Source organism: Nannobrachium achirus (genome assembly GCF_963921795.1).
Source record: "Nannobrachium achirus genome assembly, chromosome: 11".
Classification (NCBI taxonomy): Eukaryota; Metazoa; Chordata; class Actinopteri; order Myctophiformes; family Myctophidae; genus Nannobrachium; species Nannobrachium achirus.
The window spans coordinates 12,517,455-12,541,074 of record NC_137820.1 but is presented as its reverse complement, the minus strand read 5'-3'; the positions used below and the strand labels follow the sequence as shown (position 1 = coordinate 12,541,074).

Here is a 23,620-nt window from a genome sequence, read left to right as displayed (position 1 = left end):
AAATCCTACAGGAGCTGTATTTTGGACATAGCATACCACACTATTAGGTTTAGGCACTCACTACACTGAGCACACACCCGGTGCGCATTTCCGAACGCACCCTTTGATACACTCTGACTGAAAAACCAGCAGAAAACACGCTTGCACACATATTGTACGCGTGCACGCACGCACACACGCACGCACACAAGATGCATGATACACATTTAGTGTGAAGGAAATCAACATTGATAATGTATGTCATGTGCAGTCAAATGCATGGCATCGAACATCCACTGTCACTATGTAGATTATATCTCCGTTTTTCCAGCAAATGACATTCAATTCTGAAACTGAGCATTGCTATTTTAGGCAGTGACTGCATCAGGTTTGTTTTCTGTATTCATGGTGTACTTTTATACAATTCACATGTACTGTATATTCATTTCTACAAAAACATCGTTAATTTACAATAAAGCTGATTTAATGTGTGTGTGTGTGTGTGTGTGTGTGTGTGTGTGTGTGTGTGTGTGTGTGTGTGTGTGTGTGTGTGTGTGTGTGTGTGTGTGTGTGTGTGTGTGTGTGTGTGTGAGCTAATGATGACCTTGAGAGGATCTGAAGGTAAAGATGTAATGGTGCAAATAAAATTGAAATCCCCCAAGCTTGTGAATGTGTCTTCTTTTACGTTTATGTTTTAAAAAAAGGAAATCACTCATTAATATTTCACATCCATTGAAAGCCACATCACACAAGTGTGTGCATGCCAGCACACAGACAGACACGGTTGCAGACCCTTCCCCCATCCTCTGGAGGATGCTGAGGTGAATAATTCTGCAGAATAATCCCCCCTCCTCCCCCCACACACACATAGTATACATACTGCATGCACACGACTTGCACGTACGCACACTTGCGCAGAGCACATGGTGCAGCATCTGTCTGTGTCAGCATGTCCAATGTGTGTCAGTGGGCCAAAGTCAAGCTATACGATGACCCAAGATGCAACAGACCGAACATGCAACGACAGCTGTATTCTATTCACAAACACAAAAAGAATATCGTCGAGGTCGGGTGGAAACCTTGTATGTCCAAAACCTTCCTTTTTTGTTATTATTTTAAAAACGATTTAAAATAGTGAACGTCTGCAAGCACACAGCGCCTCGCATCGCAAGGCGTTGTGTTGCTTGTAGATCTGCTATTTTCACTACTTTTGTGCGACAGTCTTGTATGATGAAGCAGGGATTTACTTTAAGAAAAAACAACAAATTTGAAACTTGGAGATACGAGGTTTCTGCTGGACAGTGACGATATACACAATGCAAAAACAATAACATGTAGCAAAGTACAGATTATTCCTTTAACAGTAAACCAGAATCATTTTGCTTCACTTCGCTTCGTTTATGTTATTTTGTTTAGTATTTATCTAATATCTAGTCTAATATCGAATACATTGGCTTTTTCAGAGACAATATCCTGAACAAGTCTCTACTCTACACAAGCAATAAGTTCAATTAAGCAGCAGCGCACACACGCGCACGCACACGCACACACACACACACACACACACACACACACACACACACACACACACACACACACACACACACACACACACACACACACTCTTTTCTTTCACTCACCCCGTCCCAGCACTCTGGCATGATGCCTCAGTAAACGGTTTCTCTTAGAGAATGAAGAGGAGGCAGAAGAGGAGATTGCAGCTGCAGTGAGACAGCCAGACGCGTATCCAGACCTCTCCTGTTTCAAGGGACTAAGTGCACTGTAGGTCCTGTCTGCTGCTGCTGGCTACACTGGAGGATGGATGGATGGATGCTGCTGCTGTCTCTGCCTGTCCTCTAAGCTGCGCTGACTCTCAGCTTCACACACTATGCTGCTCCCCCTCCCTCCCTTCCTACAATACTTTATAGGCCCGTTAGAGACATGGGAGGTGGGGCAGACCGCGCATCATTGGCTGGGAGTGTTGTTTTCCTGTGGCTCGATTGGTTGGCTCCCTCGTCAGTTATCCTCTACACGGCTAGAATCCTCCTGTGTTCATTTAGCAGAGGATCAGAGAATGTAGAAATGTAACCAAATGGACCCATAACAGTCTATTGGTTACATTTGTACAAATCGATAAATTAATATCGAGGACTGTGCTGGTCTCTTCAGCACGATCACTCTACTTCTAAATTAATCTAATCTCTCAAGATTATTATAATCTTTTTTTTACCGAATGGGTTAACAGATTGAGTTGGATCTGACTATGGATCTCTGTCATCTTTCTTTTTTTGTCTTGTTATCCGCCCATGGCAAAAACTAAACTGTTGTTTTAATTGAATGTATTATGGGACACATACAGTATCAGACGAGTGACAAATGAAAGGACAAATCTTACTAAATGAGTGGAGAATTATAACGAATACAGAATCAGGTCATCACTTAACTGCATTGAACAAATAAGCAGTTAACAAACAATCATGCTCTGTTGCATGTATTGTATGGTGCACCCATGAAGCGCAGCGCTTCAATCTGCAGAGCATGTCGATACAATCGGCTGATGACAGCCTACTGACAGACTCAGTTGGCACAGCATGGTCATACTGGCGCATTACAATCGGATGATAATACGTGATAATCTGCCATTGTATGGCATGATAACTTCCGAAACGGGTGCACCAGTAATGCAATGCAGGCCCAGTTGACCTTGATTTTGGATAAAGATGACAAGGGGGAAGATATTGTTATTGGGTCAGGGATGGCAGGAGCTTCAGTGCCAAAGATTGCTCAATTGGCTATGTTTCAATAGCAACAGTGACTACAAGTGACATCTGCATTTTGATATTATGGGAAAGACGGTCAGTACAGATGGAAATTGTGTTGGAAAGAGCACATAATATGTGCTCTTTCAAACACAATCAAATATTATTTGATGACAGTGATGCTCGTGCATTGTGTAAAGAAAGACAGATGAGCAACTCTTCCTCTACTACTCTGCTACTAAGAATGTCAGTGCAGGACATGATCAGGCCGCGTCAGCAATGAACAGTCCATCGACAACTCCCGGATGGTTGCAATGCATAAACCTCTCATTACAAAGTCAAACGCACAACTGAGATTTCAGTAGTGCCAAAAACCCTAGGCACTGGTCTCCAGATATGTGCACAAAAGTGATATAGTCAGATGAGTCATCCTCATATTCTCCACAACTTACAAGTACATCGTCGTTGTCGGCTGGAAACCTTGTATATCCAAAACCTACAGTACAATTTTTTGGTTTAGGTTAAAAACTATTTAAAATAGAGAAAATAGACGATCTATACAAGTACACAACGCCTGGCATCACTTGTCTTGTATGATGAAGTACGGCTTTCATTTACGAACAAACGTACACATTTGAAACTGGAAGATACGAGGTTTCTGCCCGACAGTGACGAAATGCAAGTGTGGCGTACACCAAGAGAAGGGTACTGGCCTTGACCCCTTCAGTGAAGGCATCCAGGGGCTCAGTTGTGCTATGAAGGCCATTTTCCTGCAATGGTTTAGGTGGGCTCACTTGTCCCCTAGAGCAGTGGTTCTCAATCATTGTTTTATGTACCAGATTTTATGTGGGATTTTATTTATTAGAAAATGTATTTACAATGTTGTTGCTGCTGATACTGTGTCTTATTAATGTCGTTTAAAAGCTCAGGAAAGGTGTTTCTGTGGTGCACATTTGTAAACGGTAGCATAATATGCTTCCATTTACAAATGTGTCCAGCCTGGCAACAAATGTTTCATGCCATTAACTCCGATTCCACACTTGCACTATCGATAAAAACATCTGCTAAATACCTCAATTGTAAATTGTAAATGGCAGACTCACTGCAAATCAATACAACGTTATCACATTTGCCCTGATGAAGACCAGTTGATGGTCGAAACAAGTTGGCTTTTGTTCCAGGAAGCACCAATCTACGTTTTTAGATTGTATCTCCATTGAGCACCTCTCTCTCTATCTCCTTTATCCTTTGAAACATTTCCCACTCGTGGGCTCTTCCAGGATGACACTGCTCTCATCCACCGACACGAGGGGTAACTGTCAATGATCAGCATGCAAATTATGTCAATCATAGCGTCACTGTCGGGCAGAAAACTCGTATCTCCAAGTTCCTAATTTGCATGTTTTTTTGTAAAGTAAAGTCCTGCCTCATCATACAAGACTGTCGCACAAGACTAGTGAAAATAGCAGATCTACAAGCACACAACGCCTCACACCGTGAGGCGTTGTGTGGTGAGGCGTTGTGTGCTTGTAGATCGTCTATTTTCACTAGTTTAAATCATTTTTAAAATGATAAATACAAAACAAACAGTTTTGGACATACAAGGTTTCCACCCGACAACAAGCTATGGCCCTTCTCAGTCACCAAACGTCAACAACCTTGAACACCTATGGGAAATTTTGGGCCACTACAATCATCAAAATAACAAATGACGGCAGTCCAGGGGTCCCGCGAGATAATTTGACAATATTTGGAATGTATTTGGACACTTGAAAAAATATTTAGTATAATTTTAAACTTGAAGTACAAAGTTATTTTCAGTCAGTTCTAACCAAAATGGCTATTATCTCAACGTTTTCCTCACAACATAATCACTAAAATATCGTCACTGTCGGGCAGAAACCTCGTATCTCCAAGTTTCAAATGTGTATGTCTTTTGGTAAAGCAAAGCCCTGCTTCGTCATACAAGACTGTCGCACTACAAGCGCACAACGCCTCGCGATCTGCTGTTTCCACTAGTTTAGTACATTTAGTACATTTTATAGATGATAAATACAAAACAAATGGTTTTGGACATACTAGGTTTCCACCCGACAATGACGATATGCTATAAATATAAGGTGCTGGGAGTGAAAATTATAACGTAGGGGTGCCTCGGATTTAAAAAAAATATTTATGGGGTGCCCTGAGACAGAAAAGTTTGGGAACCCCTGGTCTAAGGTTCTGCCAAATGAAATGTAATTTCATGGACAGAGTCAAGTGCCAGAAGTGTACGTGAGTCTACCGAGGAATGTAATGGCGTCTGACTGGCCGTCCTGCTGACGACAATGATTATCACATGAATGATCTCACATACACGCACGCACGCACACACACATATGCGTGCACACTTACACACACAGAGGCTCTCTCTGCTCTGCTCTCTAGTTTTTTCAGTAGTGCAGCCTTTGTCCTTCCCTCCACCACATCTCCCCTTTCTTTATCCCATCTTTTCTGTCTCCCTCTATCCCAATTTCCTGTTGACAGAAAGCTTTAGCATGCTGACTCGACTTAACACGGCCCTATCTGCTTTCTCCCCCTCCTTTCCCTCTCTCGCTCTCTCTCTCTCGCCGCGTTTCTGTTGCTTGTTCCTACATGAGAGATTAACCACATACCCACACTGGCCCCCAGCGTTGTCATGTTTAAACAGACATTTACTCTCTTCCTTTCTCCATCTTTCTATCTCAACATCTGTCTTACAGTATAACACCTCCATTTTGTAGTCACTCTCATAAGCTTGTTCGTTAACAACTCAAGACCCATTTAGCGGTAGCTGATTCTACAAGCTCACAATGCCTCACAATGCTAAAGAAACTTTAAAACGGCACATCTACAAGCCTTGTAGATCGATGTGCCTTTTTCCCCCATTACCTCTTTCTTTTTCAATATAGCATATGCATGCCTGAAATAGAGGCGCCAAGTTAAAAGCTGTTATGTACAGTACTGATGCACTGTCTTCTTCACACATAACACTAACACCAACACTTTCTCATAATCGAAATATTTTGAGATACAGGTGGCCGTATAGCTGACTACTAGTCGGGTAGAGAGGCCCCCTGGGAAACATAAGGTCCCCAGTCCACATTTCCCTGCAAAATCTAACTATGAATTATTATTATATCTAACTATGAATTATTATTATATCTAACTATGAATTATTATTATATCTAACTATGAATTAGGAAAATCTATGTCCATCTTTCTGTGTGTCTGTCTGCGCTTACATCATCCAATGAGTGTTATGGGCCAATTTCCATGATTGGTCAAGTTTCATGTGACATAGGCCTAATATATTACTATAAAACCGGTGGAGGGAGCACAAACCTCTAGTACGGTACATACTAATAAGACGCCTCAGGGCGACTTCAAGCGACCTCGCCCGTTGTGCCATGCCTTGGCCATCTGACCAGTGATGTATATCGGACCATTTACCCATATATGGAGAACCCTGGTACACATATCCATAATATACTGTAAATGGAGATATGAGATATGAGAGCCCAAACATGCTTACTCAGTTATTCGTTATGTGAAAGTCCTATGGTGTCTATGACATCTGACATCATACCCTTTTATGCCCAATGCCCATACATGGACATCCCTGTCTGTAGAACCACAGATATGGGCTGTCTTGGCCATCTGTCTTGGCCATATATGGATTCCGTTAGTGTGGTATGTGGCCGATGTGGCCTCCATGTGCAGATGTGCCGTTTCAACTCTTCTGCATTTGCTACTCTTTTCCTGAAAATGTCCTGCAAATGCGTTTTTTCCACAGGTTTCTTTCACTGTTTTGATTTTTAAAAAATTATGGAGAATGGAGCTTATTTTTGCAGAAACTCGCAAATGCCACGAAACCAGTCCATTCCCATTGAAAAGCAGAATCCACCTTGAAATATAAACTTTTAAGTCAGAGAAGGTCATAAAAATAGCTGATCTACAATCTTAATTTTCTGCAAATCCCCTGAAAATCTACTGTCTTGTCAATTGCAGGACGTGTGAAGTTTTGAAATGGCACATCTGTATGGGCATTCCCATATGAAGTCCAGTTAGATATGGGCTTAATATTGATGACATCAGGGAACTCCATATATGGGCATAAAAGGGATTCTGTTAGTGTGACATCACAGTGAAGCCAGAGCGTGATGTCAGAGCGGCAAACCCATTCTGTTTGAGTGGTTCCCCTGACATCATAGTGATGTCAGAGCATATGATGTGTCAGGGGGACCACAGTGTCAGGCGTGACAGAGATACGGTCAAGCTGTGACCGTTCACATACTAATACTGCGACCTACGCTCGCAATAAATACTGCATAGGAGTGCAGACCAAATTATTATTATTAACATTTTACGATAACATGCATATCACTTTGAAAAGTCTATGCTGCCTTCCACGAAAGGCTATTACCAACAAGGTTTTATTTTTGCATCTGTGAAAACTCTCTCTCTCTTTGTTATATTGGAGTAACAGAGATCGGTCTCGTCTCACCTACATTTTTACACGGTATTGATTTGGTCTTGGATCAAGAAAATTCGTTTATTTTGCTCATTTCTCCAGAGTTGCCTACTTTGCAGCTTTAAAAGATTTGCTGTCAATATTAAAGAATGCTGTTTTGGTTTTGGTTAATTCTCAGATTTATTCTTGAATTACTTTAGTAACTTATGCTAAAACATTGTGGTTGTAGGATTAAAATGTCATATAGTTTTTTCTCTAATTATTACAACACTGTGGTGTCATTTATTTACACATACCTTTGAATACAAACCACAGTAGTATCATCATCATCAGTGGTGTTTGACTCTTATTATACCGGTCTTATTATACCCAATTCTGAGCTTTTTCAAATGTATGTTTTAATTCAAACACACGCACGCATGCATGCACACACAAGCCTTATGTGAATGTAAGAACTACAGAAAAATGTGCACGCATGGCATGCAGCATTCAAGCTACTGTGTGAAGAAGACAGTGTGTGAAGCTTTTGATAATATGTATGGGCACATGCAGTACGTGTTCTTGTGCGTGTGCAAGTACTGTATACTGCAGGTCTGTGCATACTCCTGCATGTTTGCGATAGAATCTCATTACATACAGTACAGTAAGCCAGCTGGCATAAGGGATATGGAAGGAGGAGGCAGAGAGCTATGTTGGGAGAAAAAGTGTCAGACACAAGTGCAAAGCAGAGGTGTTTTCATGAGACTATGCACCTAGCACCTGACTCTAGCATTCAGAGGATGTTACTGAAATAGACAGGTGTGAAAACCCAACTTCTGAAGCGTGAATGCAATCAATTCAAACGAACACTGTAGAATATATTATCGTTGTTGTCGGATGAAAACCTTGTACGTCCAAAACCGTTCGTTTTGCATTTATCATTTAAAAAATGATTCAAACTAGTGAAAACAGCCGATCTACAAGCACACAACGCCTCGCACTGCGAGGCGTTGTTTTCACTACTTTTGTGCGACAGCCTTGTATGATGAAGCAGGGCTTTAGTTTGCGAAAGAACGTACACATTTGAAACTTGGAGATACAAGGTTTCCACCAGAATATTATACATTATAATTAAAGTAACTGCAAAGGGTTACTGTACTGTAGGTAGGTACTCAGAGGAGCTCAGATCTCTGCCAAGGAGTCCATAAAGTACCATGAACCAGGGACGTGCTGGCCATTGGGAAAAGCGGGACAACTCCCGAACGGCCGGTTCATTCCCGGCTGGTCCAGGCCAGCCATTAGGACAAAAATAAAAATAAAATGTCGGCCTTCGTTCCATTTTGGGGGCTGGGCGGCCAACAAAGTAAATCGTCACTGTCGGGCAGAAACCTTGTATCTCCAAGTTTCAAATTTGTAAATTTTTTCGCAAAGCAAAGCCCTGCTTCATCATACAAGGCTGTCGCACAAAAGTAGTGAAAACAGCGGATCTACAAGCACACAGCGGCGTTGTGTGCTTGTAGATCGGCTGTTTTCACTAGTTTAAATCATTTTTAAAATGGTTTTGGACATACAAGGTTTCCACCCGACAATGACGAAATATAACTCATGTAATTGGCCCACTGCCTTGTCACTTGTCATGATCTGAAATGGCAAATCTTTGAGTAGCAGCAGCGCCATAGAGAGAGATCTCTCTCTATAGCGCAATGAGGGCCTCTACAACTCTTTTTCCCGGGCTGAATCAGGGGCCCAGCACGTCCCTGCCATGAACCCTGCCATGATGTCCCCTTTGAAGAAAAGGTTTGATCATGTTTGCACAATAAAATACCATGTTGTTTATTAAGAGTAGTTCTGGCCTGGCGTTGATAACAATTCCAACCCTATCGATTTTGCTATAGTTTCTGTGTTGAGCTTTGAGGTACTGTATGTTTTCTCTCCTTTTGTGGTAGGGTCAGTGGTCAGTTACCCAATCAGCAGAAACGTGTATAAATCCTGCCGTATTAAAAAAGGCAGAGAAAGAACACAATGGATCCAACTGACATACTTCACAAAGCCATCCTGCTATACCATCAACATGTGGAACGCCCTTCCACAAGCCTTAAAGGAGAGCAAATCCCTAGCCTCCTTCAAAATTGGTATGAAAAGTCACCTTCAGACAGCTGCTACCCGTGACTTCTGTAAATAGACTAAGCCCCCATGCTCCCCCCACCCTTTTCTTTTCTGCCTTTGTATTTGATGTTATGCTTTTGAAACTGATATTATCCTAGATAAAGTACTATGTTCTATCCGTCTGTCTTTCAATGTTATATGAGATACTTAAAGTGTGGTTCCTGTGGAAATAAGCCTCGGCTTTCTAGGATCTCCTTTTAGTTGACCTTAGATCACCTACCAGTGATTTGTACTGTAATGAAACTGTACTTTTTGCTATTGCAAACTGCTAATAAATTCTTCAATCAATCAATCAATCAATCAATCCACTGCCGCTTAGTGTATGCAACAATTAAAGACATTAGAAGACATGCAGTATTTGTATCTTTTGCAGTATTGTGCAGTGACACTTAAACCTTTCTATACTGTACCTCTCTACTCCTCTAAATATATAATGATAATATTACAATATCATCATGCACTAATCACTTACCTCATACTCATAATCAAATAATTAGCTCAGATTAAGGCTGGGCAATATATCGAAGATGTACCTATATCGAGGTATCAACATGCACGGTATACATATCGACGAAGACGTGTGTTAAATTAATTAACAGACACGCTATGCATGCACGTAGCACATGCAAAAAAAGCAGTTAATCTGTAACCACACCACCACTTTCCAAGTGCTGGTGCTGGGCTCAGGTCGACATGAGATTAAAAAGTATAGAAGTCCGCACAACAGCTGATGCTTCATCAGGTGCCTCCCCCACCTGATGAAGGCCAGCTGATGGCCGAAGCGTTGTCAAACGTTATGTTTTAATTAGTGGTGTCCAACAATTAAATATTTTAATCGCGATTAATCGCATGATTTATGTAGTTAATCGCACGATTAATCGCAAATAAGTCATCAACTTTTATCAGGTCACAATGTAACTTAGAGGGATATCTTTCAAGTCTTTTGTGGCCCTATTAACTTGGGAGTGGAAATATTTGCTGGATTTATGCAAAAGTATGTCAATCTTTTATTCGAAATCAATTAAAAACCTGAATAAATCATAATGGATTGCATTAAACAGACTGCAGCTGATGGGTATAAGGATCTGCTAAATTGACTTAAATATGATTACTGTTGTGTCCACCTTTATGCTTTATTTAAACTTTGTATTTTTTGTTACATCAAAAGGGATGGACCTTGTAGCCAATGTTTGTAAATATGCGATTAATTGCGATTAAAATAATTAATCGCGATTAACATAACAGTGAGTTAATTGCGATTAATTTAGTTAACTCGGACAGCACTAGTTTTAATTTAATAAACACTGTGGAGCATCAGCTGTTGTGCGGACTTCTATTCTTTTTAATCTTATTTCAATAAAGGAAAAGTTTCCCAGTCGGTGCAAAACCGTCTGGAGATGATATTTCAATAAAACCATTGTTGGAAAATGGAAATAAGGCATTTAATTTCTTTATTCTATGTGTACTGTGTAATGTGCATGCATGGATATGCTTCATTATCTGGGTTAGGCAGGCAGGGGACCTAAAGCAGAAAAACATAAAAAAATATATAATGCAATTGTTTTTACTAATATTGTGAGTAATATCGATATCAAGGTATTCAACAACATTATCGAATATCGAAGGTTTTCCTAATATCGCCCAGCCTTAGCTCATGTTGTTTGTTCTGTGAACTTGGGGAAATTGAAAATGAGGTTCACTTTTTGTTTTATTGTCCTAAATATGATGATATAAGAGAGCCATTTGTTAATAAGATGTCTGCCATCTATGATGATTTCCTTGACCTTTTATGATTATGAAAAACTTGAGTTATGTTTTGCCAAAGGAGTGTTTATTGTGTCAGATCTTATTTGTCAAGCTTGGGAGAGAAGACAAAATACTCTGTATAGTACTGTATAGTTTTGAAAATGTATAAAAAAATAATGTATGACTATATTGTAATTGAGAAGTTTACCCTGTCATCCTGAAATGCAAGGCAAATAGATCGCTATAAATAAGAACCACAGTTCAGTGACTGTAACATTAATGTCTTTGTATTAAATAGGTTTTTAAACCAAGTGCATCATGATTCAGGCTCTGGAAATGTTCAGCTGCCATAGTTACTCTTACAACCCATGAGTACAACCCATAACACACCACGATTCCGTTTAAATATTGGTTTTGCTACATTTTGTTTCAGAAGTGGCAGTAGCTTGGAGAGGTAAGCCACCAATCGGTTGCTGTCCCATGACAAACCTGTGCCATGGGAAAATGGTACTCCAAACAGGGTTCCCACACATCTTTACCAATTAATTTCCAAAACTTTTCCAAGACTTTTCCAGAATATTTAACCCGATTTCCAGGACTATATAACAATAATTCAGCTCAATAACGAGTCACTTACTCCTATGCGCAAATAATCATATTTCAACTGGGGACCCCGGCACCCTGACGAGCACTAAGAGTAGAGGAATTTTGTATAACACGGTTTTATTGTGAAAATAGCCGATCTACATGCTCACAACGCCTCGCAACGGCGTTGTGGGCATGTAGATCTGCTATTTTCACAATTTCTGCCTCTAATATGAGACAATTTGGCCAATGTTTAATTTGTCATTTCAGAGGTATTAACAAAATCAATAACCAAAGACAATGCATAGCTATTTTATTCCAGGACCTTCCAGGACCCTTGATCAATTCCAAAACCTTTCCAGTACAGGAAAAATATTTTTCTGATTTCAAAATATTTCCAGGAATTTCATGACCGTGGGAACCCTGTCCAAATATGACTGCAACAAAACACATCAGCCCTTACCTTCCAATCACCTGGTGGCATCAGTTGGTCAGCGTTTTCCTACAGAGAGAGAGAGAGAGAGAGAGAGAGAGAGAGAGAGAGAGAGAGAGAAAGAGAGAGCGCATTGGATTGGAGACAGAGAAAGAGAGGAATAACAGAAAGAGAGAACCGAGGAGAGAAAGTGAATGAAAATGGAGAGGACAAGGAACAACATAAGTTTGAATTGGCGCTCACACGTTCCCTACACATTGCATTGGAGTTTCCACCGCATCAGAGGACAGCGTGATTAAAGCTGTGAGCACACAAGCTACAAAGAAGAGCAACACAGTGATGTGTAGGCTAGAGGAGTCCACATCAGACAAGATCCAGTTTCACAGAATCATCCTCCTCACAGTATGATCGATGTTCACCGTCATGTCATCACATCACACGCCCACCATGTATCCAGAAAACCTTTCAGAAATACATGGGCCAATGTGGAGTGTTTTCTGTGCAAACGGGTGTAGAAAAGTTTGTTTTGTCCACAAAGGCACATGCATTATTAATAACCGAGGGGATAAAGATAATCTCGCTGCTAAAAATCCATTTGGGAGATTGAATTGTGATTAATTGTAATACGTGAGGGAAAAAAATCGGTGTGTTATTTTTAAATATGACATCAGTCCCGGACGGTATATGGCTGAACACATTAGATGCTTGAAGAAACAACGGTTACCTATTTAGATGGTAATGCATGGTCATATTTGTATGTGTTTGATAACCTGCATATAGTTGAAAATCAGATCTTTCTTTTTCTTTTCTCCACAGTCCTGTGAGATGATTTGGGGGAACTGAGGCCTGACCCTCCAGATCAAGCGACATGTGTCAAACATGTTTGTTGTTATGTATTTGTGTGTCTGCAGGGACAACCCGTGTTATTTTCCAAACTCCACTTGAGTGAAATGACTCCTGCTTTCATCCCTCCGAAGATACCACAAAAGAACAGGATCACAATCAGGATTAATCAGGGTAACATAATTATCCCACATCCGTTCCATATTATACATGCAAAGGTTAGTTCTTAGATGTTGGATTCAAAAGGGAAGGTCTGAAGAGAACATAAGTTGTAAAAGAAAGGATTGTTGAGAAAGAGGAAAATAAGAAACGGAAAGTCAGATATTATATTAAAATCACAGAGAGTGAAACAGAGGTGAAGTGTTGTCATTCTACTCAAATGACAAGTATTGTCATTCTACAGAACAGAAACAAGGGTGGGTCACACCCTTGTTTCACACCTAGAGAGAGGGGTCAGTATGTCATGCACTCACAAACAGGACATGAAACTGCCCTGAAAAAGCAATGAACCTCAAACGTTTTTCTGATTGTGTCAGATTGGTTAACATTTTTGAAAAAGCTACCATCTGTGAAATCGGCTTGAAATGGAACGCCGGAATAATCCCAATTTCATCATTTTTCAAACAGATCCATCACTTCTAGGGCAACTTCATACCTGTGGATTTCATGCAATGGCTTGTTTGTTCTGGGGGGGTAAAGTCGGTGAATACAAGGTGGATGCAGGAGGGTGGTCGGACCAGCAGGTGGCACTCTTCTCACTTGTATAACCCTCATCCCCCAAATAGTGTATGCGACTGTGGCTTCTCAGCTCATTGAGGAGGCCTTCCGTGTAGCATTGTTGGAGGTGACATTTACACTTTAACAAGCAAAGAGACAAGTAGCTCCCATATTTATGTTAATAAGACGAGACATAGCCTATGAAACAGCATTTTACATCACTACAGAGTACAGACTATGCATCTGAAATTTATTAGGTGGTAAATTAGGTTTTTGGGAGAAGGGGTGTGACTGAAATACAGTGAAGCACTGTGGGGGGCACTGCCTTTGCAGACTGTTTTGTTCTCTGTCACAGTGTAGTGTTCTCGTGTTCCAGTAGTAGGGCTATTGTGTTTTACATTTACATTTGTATTATTTCACATTTGTATTATCCGTTTTGATAAATCTCTAAAGCACTTCACTCCTATGAAAGGCCCTACAATAATTACAAATTAAATATACTATTATAATTATTTCTGCCTGAAGTGTACGGCAGAATTATTGTTACCATTATTATTATTATTACAGGGTTCCCACACATTTTTACCAATTCATTTCCAAAACTTTCCCAAAACTTTTCCAGAATATTTAACCCAATTTCCAGGACTATATAACAATAATTCAGCTAAATAACAAGTCGCTTACTTCTATTCGCAGTGCCCAACGAGCACTAAGAGTTGAGGCATTTTGCATAACCCATTTCTATTGTGAGCATGTAGATCGGCTATTTTCACAATTTCTGCCTCTAATATTTGACAATTTAACCAATGTTTAATTTGTCATTTCAGAGGTATTAACAAAGCTATTTTTTTCCAGGACCTTCCAGGGCCCTTGATCAATTCCAAAACTTTTCCAGTACTGGAAAAATATTTTTCTAATTTCAAAATATTTTTCTAATTTCAAAATATTTTTCTAATTTCAAAATATTTCCAGGAATTTCATGACCGTGGGAACCCTGTTATTATGTTCACAAGTTCTCTGGTGGTGTTATTCTCTCAGAGTGCATTATATCCCGTTCCTCTGTCCTGGTAGACTGGTGCTTCTGGTAGTTACCGGGATGAACCCGCTGGTCCGACTGCGGGCTCGGCGGAGCCAGTGCCGTGCGATGACATGCCAACCGTGAGGGGGGCGGCTGTGGGGAGGGGGGTTGGTGGTGAGGGGCGCACGGCCGGTGCAGGGGAGGGCGTTCACGGCGCCCCCCGTCGCCTCTGCTCCTCTATCCTGCTGTATCGTGAAACAACAAACAAGATGTGTTATTATTGGGTAAAGGAACACAGCCATTCATCGACCCACTGGTATCCAGGAAGGCCTGGCCCAGACCTCATGTTTATCTTTTTCCTGAGCACAGGGTTCCCACACATTCTTTACCAATTAATTTCCAAAACGTTTCCAAAACTTTTCCAGAATATTTAACCCAATTTCCAGGACTATATAACAATAATTCAGCTCAATAACAGGTCGCTTACACCTATGCGCAATGCCCAAAGACAGGTAGTGTATGCCAGTGGTTCTCAACCTTTTCAGGCTGTGACCCCCGAAATAATCATGTTTTAACTGGGGACCCGGCACCCTGACGAGCACTAAGACTTAAGGAATTTTGTATAACACGTTCTATTGTGAAAATAGCAGATCTACATGCTCACAACACCTCACGTTGCGAGGCATTGTGAGCATGTAGATCGGCTATTTTCACAATGTCTGCCTCTATATACTTGACAATTTGGCCCATGTTTAATTTGTCATTTCAGAGGTATTAACAAAATCAATAACCAAAGACAATGCATAGCTATTTTTTCCAGGACCTTCCAGGTCCCTTGATAAATTCCCAAACTTTTCCAGTACTGGAAAAATATTTTTCTAATTTCAAAATATTTCCAGGAATTTCACGACCGTGGGAACCCTGTGAGCAGCACTTTTACAGCAGTGTTTTTTATTCAGAATATAGTTTCTTCCTGGGATTAAAGGGATATTCCACTTTCAAAAAAACTTTTGGTCATTGTATGGTCTAATCAGGCTTGTATGAACACCCTGAACAGTTTTTAATTTGCTTCATTCAGTATTTAGATATTTGATGTAAATGTTACCAGCTCCAACACGCCCAGGCCCTCTTCACATACACACCCATTGTAACTTCAAACTCCATTTTAACCATGATAGATTCATTAAAAACACACATTATTTTTTCTGGTGACTCATAATACCCTCCTAATACGTGAGCAGACCGTGTTTTTTCAATAACCTTTTTCTTTTATTTTTAATAATTATTTGGGAAAATGGAAAACATTAAATACAATAATATTTTATTGAAAATAAATGAAAAAAGTTATTGAAAAAACACAGTCTGCTCACGTATTAGGAGGGTATTATGAGTCACCAGAAAAAATAATGTGTGTTTTTAATGAATCTATCATGGTTAAAATGGAGTTTGAAGTTACAATGGGTGTGTATGTGGAGAGGGCCTGGGCGTGTTGGAGCTGGTAACATTTACATCAAATATCTAAATACTGAATGAAGCAAATTAAAAACTGTTCAGGGTGTTCATACAAGCCTGATTAGACCATACAATGACCAAAAGTTTTTTGAAAGTGTAATATCCCTTTAACTTCTCAGAAGCAACATCTGGGGTGTTTCTATCCAAATGAGACAACCTTTTTGAAAATATCATGGGCCAATTTAAAGGATTTCTTGCCAATTCAGGTAAACTAGTGCCTTGGCTTGGACAGTGAGGTTGTCTCCATCCAGTTATGAGGGCGTGTATCTCTGAACCAACATCTTTTTCCCCATCATTTTAAATCACCAGAGATGACAGGTCATTTGGATCTGGCAGCTCGGAATAAGATTGTGCCAATATGGTCACGTCATTTTGGTGTCCTCAGCGACCTCGCACTGTGGGTTTTTACTTTGCTGCTGATGACGAGTGCCAAATGCCCTTAGTTATTATTCACATACCGTATAAGATGTACTGCAACAATAAAAGTCATGGGTGGAGGGATGATTCTAAGACAATATGATAACTCAATAAGGCCTATATCCTTTTTACACCTTTAAAGGATTGTGTGTGTGTGTGTGTGTGTGTGTGTGTGTGTGTGTGTGTGTGTGTGTGTGTGTGTGTGTGTGTGTGTGTGTGTGTGAATGAATGAATGAATGAATGAATGAATATTTTATTTTCGTGTCTGGACAATATTTGACCCATCCCACATGGGATTATCAGATTATCAGTGTGTGTGTGTGTGTGTGTAGTTTTTGCATGTGTACCAAGGCCATTACAATGTTACCAAATTTACCAGAATAATTTAATCTGGAATTTGTTCGCACTATAAATGTGTCCTTTCTCCAGGGACTATTTTTGCAGACTTTTCAAATCAATAGCAAAAAAATACTGTAGCTGTACAATTACATATAGGGCACTTGGTCTATAACGCAGGGTGCAAGGCACAAGCATAGCATGTCTCGCCAGTATTCCAGTAGCAGGCAAAAGGTCTGACGAAAGCCATGGGTGAAGGAGAAATACAGAGGCCTGGATGAGGGTGATATTCAATAAGCTTGTTGTTGGGGTGTGGTGAAGAGATAGAGGACAAATTGTTCAGAGTTCAGTTAACAGTCCTCAGCTCCGGGGCAACTGTAGAAGTCACTATGCCACCGTGAGTCTCTGACATTCAAAGGTCACACACTCATAGTAGAGTAGAGAGCAAGAAAAATCACATGATTGAAAGACACAGAGGAAGGGGAGGTGCAGAATTTAAGACTGAATGTTTGTATACAAATATAGCAATTATAAGCATGTGGAGTGGAGTCACACAAACATAATGCAAGCAGTGAGTCATAATGATCCATCTTAACCACTTAAACCGTCTATACTTTAGTCAACTGGACATGAGTTGCCATTATACTGGATGCAGTCTTCTTCCCTTTGCACCAAATTACTTTGATTTTTAAAAAAAAGGCAATCTACAAGCTCTCAACGCATCGAAACGCAGCATGCTGTGAGCTTGTACATCGGCTATTTTTGGCAACACCCCTCCCCCAGTAGGGACGCTGCGGTAAGTGGTTAATAATGACCTTCACTTACAAGACTTGTTCATTTATAGTGTTGTAAATGAATCACACAGTTTCCAATCAAGCTATTGGATTGACTGTTTGGCTAACATAGGTCCAGGTTTACACATTACTTTAGATTACTGTCAATCGAGTGAATGCTGGATGACACGCTGAGTCGATGCACTAGCCTTCTTTCCAATAAGTATATTTGCCAATAATATCCTTTTTTACAGTTTGCTGCACGTGAAATGTTCCATCAACAGTCACGCAGTGTTTTAGGGTACAGTAAGTGGCCCATTTTGGCCCAACCTGATTGTGCAGCAGCCATGGACAGATATTAATTATATTCTTTAATGTGCAATAGATGTCCCCATTAAGAAATAATAGGAGCAGTGTGAGCAGTCGATGAACTGTGACTGTTCATCTTTCAGGGTGTCATCAATCAAGCAGCGACACATTGGCTTTTAAATAACCATTCCAGGGCTAGGATCACAATTACAGTAATTGTATGGCTCAGTCAGTTATTTTGTTTCACCAATTATCTAAATGCCATCACAAATAATGAACACAAACATTTCACATTTCTGTATTTTGTATTTTTACATACATTAGATAGAGCTAGAAGCCACTTACTGCTGTAAGCATCTGTAGCAGGTTGCATTAACCTGTTGCTCATGAAAAAAAGCACTATACAGTATAGGATCCCCAACTGATGTGATTTTGTTTTATTTCTGGGACCCTAATCCACACAGTAAAATCCTCAGTGTTGTTCATTTAAGTCTGAGGGCCCTACTTAGACAATCTATGGCGCACGGTCTAAAATCAGGGCACAAAATACGTTGGAGGTGCATCTGTCTTAGTTTCACTATAGTTTTATCGGACGCCGCTTCATCTGGCCACAAAGATCGGCACTACTGTAAGTGCAAAGGGGTGGTATTAAGCCTCTAGAATAGATAAACCATGTGTGTGTTTTGGGCATAAAATGATATGAATCAAAAAGAGTGTGTTCTCAGTTCTCCCATTCCCTTTAAGAAAAGGCCCTGTCTTGCCTTACCCCTACACTTAGGGCTGTCATGATTATGACATTTTACATGACGATTAACGATTTAATTGCGTTTTTGTTGTTGACAATTACATTTCTGTTTGGCTTTTAGGCTTTGAAGTTGCACATGGTAGATATGATATGACACATAACCTAAATATACAAAGACATTACTGACATATTTGACAACTTTGTACTTAAAAAAAGAACATTGATAGTGGAAATAGCTGATCTACAAGCTCACAACGCGTCGCGATGCGACGCGTTGTGAGCGTGTAGATCTGCTATTTCCACTATTTTTTTTACTTAAAAAAATATGTATATGAACATTTTTCAACATGGAAACGATTATGACGATTATGAAAAATAATCGCGATTATGTCACATAATTGCGATTAGACGATTATGTAATAATTGTGACAGCCCTACCTACACTACAAGGTAATAGACAGGACCTTTTCTTACATACCTACAATACTATTTAAAAAAATAAATCTACATCGTTGTGAGATTGTTGAGCATAAGCAGTGTTGGGCAATATTACTCAGGAGAGTATGTTACTTATTACATACGCCTTAAAAAAGTAATCTAACTATTAATTTAGCGAATGTCTGTCTACCGTCTGTCTGCATGCTGACATCACTGATACTAAACAGTGTCGCCACCATGGTAACAGCCGCATGCTGACATCACTGATACTAAACAGTGCCCCCCCCCCCCCCCCCCCCCCCACCCACCCCTTTTTGATTGGTGATAATTCCATCTTGTTTTTTTTTTGTTTTTCTTTAATGAGAAACAGGTTGTTGTATTTTTCCACCATTTGATTGGTGATAATTCCATCTAGCTTCTTTTAAAAATGGGAAACGACCGGGTTAGCATTAAACTGGAACCTGCTACAGACACTGCACTGTAAAATCATAAGTGTTCATTTAACTTAAATAAAATGTCATTTTAAATGAGTAAATGTTACACAGATGCATGCTGTGGAAGACACATAATAACGTTAATACACACGCTAATCAGCATTGGTTAGTGATGATCATCATCAACAACAATAATTACTGCTGCTACTACTACTACTACTACTACTACTACTAATGTTGGTGTTCTACTACTAATACTACTACACCTAGGGCTGTCACGATTATGACATTTTATATGACGATTAATTTTCTCTCAAATAATTGCGATTAACGATTTAATTGTGTATTTGTAGTTGACAATTACATTTCTGTTTGGCTTTTAGGCTTTGAAGTTGCACATGGTAGATATGACACATAAGCTAAATATACAAAGAAATTACTTGACATATTTGACAACTTTATACTTAAAAAAGAACATTGATAGTGGAAATAGCCGATCTACAAGCTCACAACGCGTCGCGACGCGACGCGTTGTGAGCTTGTAGATCTGCTATTTCCACTATTTTTGACATGGAAACGATTATGACGTTTATGAAAAATAATCACGATTATGTCAAATAATCATGCATAGACGATTATGTAATAATTGTGACAGCCCTAACTACACCTACTACCATTACAAGTAAAATAATAATGCACAAATCATCATCTTACAGTATGTCGTACCCATGCACGTTCTTAGAGGGAGAGCGTTGTGTAAATGCATGCACTGGTACAGTACACAAGTACTGTTATTATTCTTTGTGATGATGACCCTATATCTTAAACCCAGCAGCACCGGTCCAAAACAGAATCATATTCTACCATCCTAAATACAGTACAAAACACACATAAACGTAAGCACATAAACAACCCCAGGGAGTAAGAAAGACCTACTGACCATGTCCGAGTCCAGTACTCTCTGTTCAGGTAGCAAGGGCTTCTCCTCTGTGAACTGCTGTTCCTTCATCCCTGCCATCCTTGACAGCAACCTGCAATCACCATAGTAACACACGCACGCACGCACACACACATACACACGCACTATTATACTATCTTTACATCACACCCTGTTTCTTTTGAGATCATGCATGTGAGGGAGCATTTGTGTTTATGTACTGTACTTACGTGTGTGTGTGTGTGTGTGTGTGTGTGTGTGTGTGTGTGCATGCATGCATGTTCGTTCATGCGTATCTGAGTGTGTGTGTGTGTGTGTGTGTGTGTGTGTGTGTGTGTGTGTGTGTGTGTGTGTGTGTGTGTGTGTGTGTGTGTGAAAGATAACAAGCATCATTATCTCCATTACTATCAATGCAGCACAGCCTGAAATCAATTCTGTTTCAATTCAGGTAAATTGATTGACATCAATTGAGATCAATAATGATCATTTAATGGAGGCATTTTACCAATCCACATGGAGAAATCCATTCAACCATTCATTCATTCATGAATGTCATACTCAAATGGAATGTGTGAACAGCCGGCGGTTACGCGTCAGGTGGTTATGGAAGTGCAATCTGCATGATGGGCTGGCTCCGCGCAGCTAAAAGGTTTCCTTGCTTCTCTTCACCAATAGAGTATCTGTATTCCACTAAAGGCACTAAAGCACTTTGGTTTCCATATTGGTGACATTTAAGCTACAAGTGGGTGCAAGGAGAATCATTTAATTGGTTAATTGAGTGGTTAATTGAGTGGTTTTTCTACACAGGGTCTTTTGTGTGTACTGTACTGCGGGGGTCTTCAACAGGGGGTCCCGGACCCCTAGGGGGTCCTCAAGGTTACTACAGATCTTTGTGATAGGATCATTCTTTTAAATTAACAACTTGAACCCTCGCATTCATATTCTGAGGAGAACTTTAGCCAAAAATAGCAGATTTTCGATAAATAGTTTTGGTGTAGAGGTAAAAAAAGTACAGAGTGAAAGGTCAAGTTAATTAAAAACACAAATCCAACATAGACTGATGACAGTGCTGTCAAACAAGTCTATGAATCTATCTGTGAAATCGATGAAAATCTGCATCACACATTTATACGATATGTAGAGGGGGTCCCTACCTCATCTCTCCCCCAGCTAAGGGGTCCTTGGCCCGAAAACGTTGAAGACCCCTGCTGTACTGTACAGTGGTTACATCTGTATGCGTACAAGTAAAACTATCTAAATTAAATTTATCTCAACCTTACGACAGTATTTTAACCGCCTGAAGCGTCCACATTATGACATAATAGGGAAACATTCAGCAAAAACAGGCAAATATTCAGCAAAGAACAGGCGAATATTCTACGAAAGTAGCAGATCTACAACTTGTCTTTTACTTGCAGATCGGCAATTTTCTGCAAAGCGATTTGGTGTAGAGGGGAAAAAGGAGGGTGCCATCTCATGCCAATGAGATGGCATGAGCTGCAATAAAAGAACGTTGCTGGACGCATTATGAAGATAGGTTTGGAGTGCAGAGACCAGACCCTACCTGACAGACAGAGAGGGACCCGAGTCTGAATAAGATTACCTGCATTATTCATTTTCCTCAAATTCTTATCAACTTCAGACACAAGTATAGAAACACACAGCTCACTGATGAGCTGTCAAGAAACAACATGCAGGCGTGCATACAAAATTACTACATAATATGCACAGTTGCACACACAGACTCACAATATGACACAAAAACATGACACAGTCACAGTACACTGACAAACATGTGTAAGAATAGACGGACACTCACTCACTCACTCACTCACTCACTCACTCACTCAGTGGTGTAAAGTAACTAAGTACATTTACTTAAGTATTGTACTTAAGTACAGTTTGGAGGTACTTTACTTGAGTATTTCGAGTTTCCAATACTTTTACTTCTATTCCACTACATCTCGCATCCAAATATTGTACCTTTACTCCACTACATTTATTTGAAAACTTTAGTTACTTTGCAGATATACATTCTAATATTATAAAACATACATGAATCACTTTAGCCCTATTTTATACCTAGGCTATTTGAAAATAGCCGATCTACAAGCTCACAACGCGTTGCGACTTTTACTTTTGGTACTTTAAGTACATTTTGATGCCAATACTTTCATACTTTTACTCAGGTACATTTTGAATTCCAGACTTTTACTTGTAACAGAATACATCTACATTGCAGTATTGATACTTTTAGTACAAAATGTGAGTACGTTTTCCACCACTGCTCACTCACTGTCCAAAGTCGGACTCACTTCCAGGTTCAATAGTGTGTCAGTACAAGGGCATCGCAAAGACTGGCACACAGCTGAGCTGTGGTGGCACCACCCCGCTGTCCCAGAGGCTCACAGACAATAACATGCCAGCACATGAACATACACACATTGTTCGCATTGTTAATCCTGTAAAGTCAGGAGATGAAGTCCTGCTTAGCAAAGTTTACTATGCTGCTGTCCAAAAGCAAGGACCCCCGCTAACTGAGCCACATGAAACCTATTGTACCCAGGGGTCTACAGTATACTGTACTAGGCCCCCTTCTTTTTTCTTACTACACCAAATCTCTTCGCTGAAAACAGCTGATCTACAAGCTCTCAACTTCCACAATCCACATACGTTGTGATCTTGCAGATCAGCTACTTTTGTTGAGCCTAGGGATGCTAGGGTTTCATGTAGTTAAGGCTATAACCCACTTACCCGTCACTTCTAATCTTTCACTCTATGATTCTCCGTCACTCTTTTATTCAGTCGGTGGCACGTGTCAAAAATAGACAGTGTGTTTATCAATAACAACGTCAAAAACACTAGAGACAAAGCCCAAATGCTGTCATTCAAGGCATTTGCTGAGTAAGAACCTGGTTGTATGACTATGTGCAAGTGAATCAGAATCAACTTCATTGTCACAGGTCTATAGGTGTAAAGAAGTGGGTGAAATTCATTCTGGT

General features: G+C 40.1%; 1 protein-coding gene across 5 annotated transcripts in view; it reads right to left on the bottom strand.

The window, feature by feature from the left end:
• Positions 1-23,620, bottom strand: part of ndrg4 (NDRG family member 4) — a gene marked incomplete at both ends in the record, with an annotated part of 73,460 nt that overhangs the window by 24,196 nt on the left and 25,644 nt on the right. For 2 of the 5 annotated variants that reach the window (XM_080736157.1, XM_080736158.1), the window contains one exon: positions 1,620-1,640. In XM_080736157.1, the coding sequence (XP_080592283.1) occupies positions 1,620-1,640 (21 nt within the window). Of the gene's footprint in view, positions 1-1,619; positions 1,641-12,169; positions 12,209-14,791; positions 14,963-20,617; positions 20,713-23,620 lie in introns of those variants that run through there. The other 3 variants (XM_080736155.1, XM_080736159.1, XM_080736156.1) reach the window with 3 other exon arrangements.